At 38.4% G+C, this 3,976-nt stretch overlaps 1 protein-coding gene across 3 annotated transcripts in view; it reads left to right on the top strand.

Moving 5' to 3' along the window:
* The window catches only part of LOC107664208 (neurofilament heavy polypeptide-like), a 16,261-nt gene extending 12,683 nt beyond the window's left edge, over nucleotides 1-3,578 (top strand). For all 3 annotated transcript variants that reach the window (XM_016454707.1, XM_016454710.1, XM_016454708.1), the window contains 4 exons: nucleotides 525-647; nucleotides 732-815; nucleotides 1,802-2,011; nucleotides 2,791-3,578. In XM_016454707.1, coding sequence (XP_016310193.1) covers nucleotides 525-647; nucleotides 732-815; nucleotides 1,802-2,011; nucleotides 2,791-2,856 — 483 coding nt within the window. In that variant the 3' untranslated portion in view covers nucleotides 2,857-3,578. The remainder of the gene's footprint in view (nucleotides 1-524; nucleotides 648-731; nucleotides 816-1,801; nucleotides 2,012-2,790) is intronic.
* Nucleotides 3,579-3,976: the final 398 nt, after the last annotated feature.

Raw genomic sequence — 3,976 nt, 5'->3', positions numbered from 1 at the left:
AGTTTTAGCAATGTGGTCTGAGAAAGTCAGCTGATCATCAATCATAACTCCAAGGTTTCTGGCTGTTTTTGAAGGCGTTATGGTTGATGTGTCTAACTGAATGGTGAAACTGTGATGAAATGATGGGTTTGATGGAACCACAAGGCAAGGCAAGGTTGAGTTGAAGGTGATGGTCCTTCATCCTCTAGTCAGTCTGTGTGTGTGTGTATATATATATATATATATATATATATATATATATATATATTGTTTGCAACCCAGTTAACAAAATTGTTCTTTTTTTTCTTTTCATTTTGTACTATTTTGTACACTAAAAGAGTTTTGGTCAGATATACACATCAATATGTGAAAGAAAAAAAACCCAGTAGTCAGATGTTAAGTTGATCTGTTTTAGTCTCTCTACTGATGATTCAGTCGAAAGCTTTCACACAATCAGTTGACCATCTTCTTGAATCCTACTCTCACTGTTCTTTTCATTTGCTGTATATAAAACAGTCTTCTCTGATCTTCCTCTGACACATCAGGTCGACGCGTCTAAGACCAGCACTCTCGAGGCCGCTGCCAAACCTGAAGAACCTCCAGTGCCAAAAGCAGAGGAGAAGAAACTAGAGAAGAAATCCACTTTTGGAAACATGTTCAAACCCAAGGTAAAGACGGGATGCGTGGAGTGCAGGTGTGTGAGTGTATCAGATGTGTTAGTGCATGCAGTAACAGCTGTGTGTGAATTTGAGGTTCTGCTCGGCCAGGTGAGCAGCAGGATCCAGGCTGCGGCATCCAGCGCTGCCGCCAGCATCTCCCTCATGTCTGCTGCAGCGGTAAACGCAGCTAGATCAGGCCCCTTCTGCATTAACCACACTGACTGATTTCACTGTTCCCAAACTCACAGCTGTTCTCTGACAATACAAGTTCAACTGAGTCAAAACACATCTACAGTATCACAGTTATTAATCAACTTAATATTTCAGCAGTGTAATATGGCCTTTGTTTTCTGAAAAATTCATTTCTATAAAAATCCTTCACCCTTATATTTCTTATATTCTTATATTTCAAATTTTCTTTTAAACTCCCTTTCTTCTTTTCTTTTCTTTCAAAATTTCAAAACTTTCAAACTTACTTTCAAACTCCATTCCTTCCTTCATTCCTTCCGTCCTTCCTTTTCTTTCTTTCTTTCTTTCTTTCTTTCTTTCTTTCTTTCTTTCTTTCTTTCTTTCCTTTTTCCGTTCATTTGAGAAGTGGGTTAATTTATTTGTTCACTTTTTACTTTATTTGATTACTTGTAATTTTTATGACTTCCTTAATATATTAATATATTTTGTGTGTGTGTGTGTGTGTGTGTGTGTGTGTGTGTGTACACCACCATTCAAAAGTTTGGGGACAAAATGTTATAGTGGTTTTAAAAGAAGTCTCTTATGCTCACTAAGGCTGCATTTACTTGATCAACATTACAGTAATATTATGAAATATGATTACAATTTAAAACAACTTAAATCATTCTAATATCCTTATGTGGTGCTAAAATAACATCTTTAATTATTTTCAATGCTGAAAACAGTTTTAAAACTTTTTTAGGATTCTTTGACAATTGTAAAGTTTAAAAGAACAATTATTTTAAGTGGAATTTTTTGTAACATTATAAATGCCAATGCTCTCTTTTGATCAATTTAATGCATTCTTGCTGAATAAAAGCATCAACTTACTGACTCCAAACTTTTGAACAAGAGTGTACAAAATCTAAAATATAATGTGCACAAGAATAAAAAAAATCATCTCATTAACCGCCGTTCGTTTCTCGCAACACAAGGCACCAGAGTCCAAGAAGGAGACTCCAGCTGCTCCTCCCGTGGCAGAAGCCGCTCCACCCGCGAAGGCCAAAGAGGAGCCGAGACCCACCGCTCCTGCACCGCAAGCGGCCCCAGACAACAAATCAGCCGATAGCACAGAGAACACCTCCCCCAACATGCCCCACAAGCTGGAGAAGAGGAACTCCCTCCAGCTGTTCTTCAAGAACCTGGTTAAGTAGAAACCCAGAGATTCTCCAGGGCTAGGGATTCCACCCACACAACTGTGTGAGCATTCGCAATCTGTGTACTTTAACTCTTCAGTTGCATGTAGTTTGCCAGTTAAATGCTGTCGAGAAGCGTTTTGTAATTCTGTAACCATCCTGATTATTTCGATATTGCTGGCTATTAATCTTAAAACAGTGATCTTTGAGGTGAGGAATTAAAATACAAAAATCAATATTTACAGTGTATGACCACTAGATGGCCTCAATTACCAACCTATCTAGATTATTCGATCAATTCCATAGCAGTTTATTTGGGTTGCGTTTTAATAAAATGTAATAAATATTTTTAATTATTTAATTAAACTGGACACTAAAATTTAGCATGTCATTTTTTTTATTGCATGAAATCTCAATCTCATCATCTAAACATGTAATTTTAATCTTTGTTGCGATATATAACCTCTTCATAAATAAAAAAATACTTTTTGTCATGTAATATAAATGTATCTATCCACAATTATGGTTATTTCGAGCAGGATCATCCCTGTCAATTATCTCGGACAAACGTGTGATAACAACTAAATGATCTCAGATAGTAAAGCACACAAATTCACCAAAGCTGCGCTTTAAAGACGTGTTGGAGCAAGATCCGCTTTTGCAAATAAAAGCCCAGTTGTCAGACGGGTTTTGCTTCAGGCACCCTTACAGACGAGCAGTAAAAAACACACACTTTCTTGCTAAGTTAGGATCACTAATGTTGCGTTATGCGTTGGTGTGTCTCACAGGGCCAAAAACGCCATTCTGATGCCGGAGTGCAAACGGACCCTGTGGCACCCGAGAAGGCCAAATAAAACCCTGCCTTTGTTTTGATCGCTCATCTGTGCCAAAACCATTGGCAGTCATGCACATAAGAACATATTTACCAAAGTTGGGAGGTATTATGCTGACCTGCAAGGCCCAAATTTGAAGCAACTATCAAATAATAATCTGAATCCCCATGCGTTTAGTGAGAGCAGAAGTAAGTGTAACGATTTCCCTGTTAAGCAAGTGCTACATGTTGTTTATGACCGGAGGGAGGAACTTGTGTTGTTTTTCGCAGAGAAACGAGTTGTGTGGTGTGGCATGAGATGGAAAAGTGAAAGTGAAAATGTAATCCTGCATTGAAGATAAACTCCCTTTTTTATGTGCATGTTCAAAGGTAAAATATGTTAACTATACTAACACTACTCATATTGCATCGCAATTTATATGCATTGTGCATTAAAGCCGTTGCATTAAGATGCCTTTTCACCGGGACAAAGCAAACATCATGCGCGTTTGCATGTGAAAAGAATTTATTTATGTAATCATACACTATCTGATTGTGAATTCAATGAACCGTCGTCTGCTTATTTCAATCACTGGAACCTACAAAGCCAATTTGAATTCCACTTAAAGTGCAAAACTTCTGAATCACTTTAATAGATCCATAGAAATCACAAGTATTTATTTAACATAATGTCAGTCAAATTGAGCACCATATATTATTATTCCAACTTATTCGGTTATTAAAGTTCAGCCCAGTTTTTATAAATTGCTTTGTTAAGTCTGATATTTCCAAAGAGGGCGTGTGTCAGGACCGCCTACAGGGCAGCAAAAATTTGGAAAACAATTAACATGTGACAAAAGATGCATGGCATTCTAGGCACTTATTGTGAGTGCAGTGTGCTCTTCGTGCTGGTGTTTTCCCGCGCAGGCGCACTCTCCCAGCTGTGTGTGTGTGTGTGTGTGTGTGTGTGTGTGTGTGTGTGTGTGTGTGTGTGCGAGATCACGGGTTTGGGGCTGGAGAGGGGTTTGCTGGAGGACCCTTGTCAGCACTAATGTGTGTCACAGCCGACAGACAGAGAGATCAGAGTCTGGATCAGATTTCTAGAGCCTCAGGGGGCCGAGACCTTCCCAGAGTCTTAATTCTTCATTATTCTTCCACATTTA

The sequence above is a fragment of the Sinocyclocheilus anshuiensis genome, unplaced genomic scaffold, assembly GCF_001515605.1.
Source record: "Sinocyclocheilus anshuiensis isolate Anshui unplaced genomic scaffold, SAMN03320099.WGS_v1.1 scaffold67, whole genome shotgun sequence".
NCBI classification, from domain to species: Eukaryota; Metazoa; Chordata; class Actinopteri; order Cypriniformes; family Cyprinidae; genus Sinocyclocheilus; species Sinocyclocheilus anshuiensis.
This window is presented reverse-complemented; position numbering and strand designations above follow the sequence as displayed.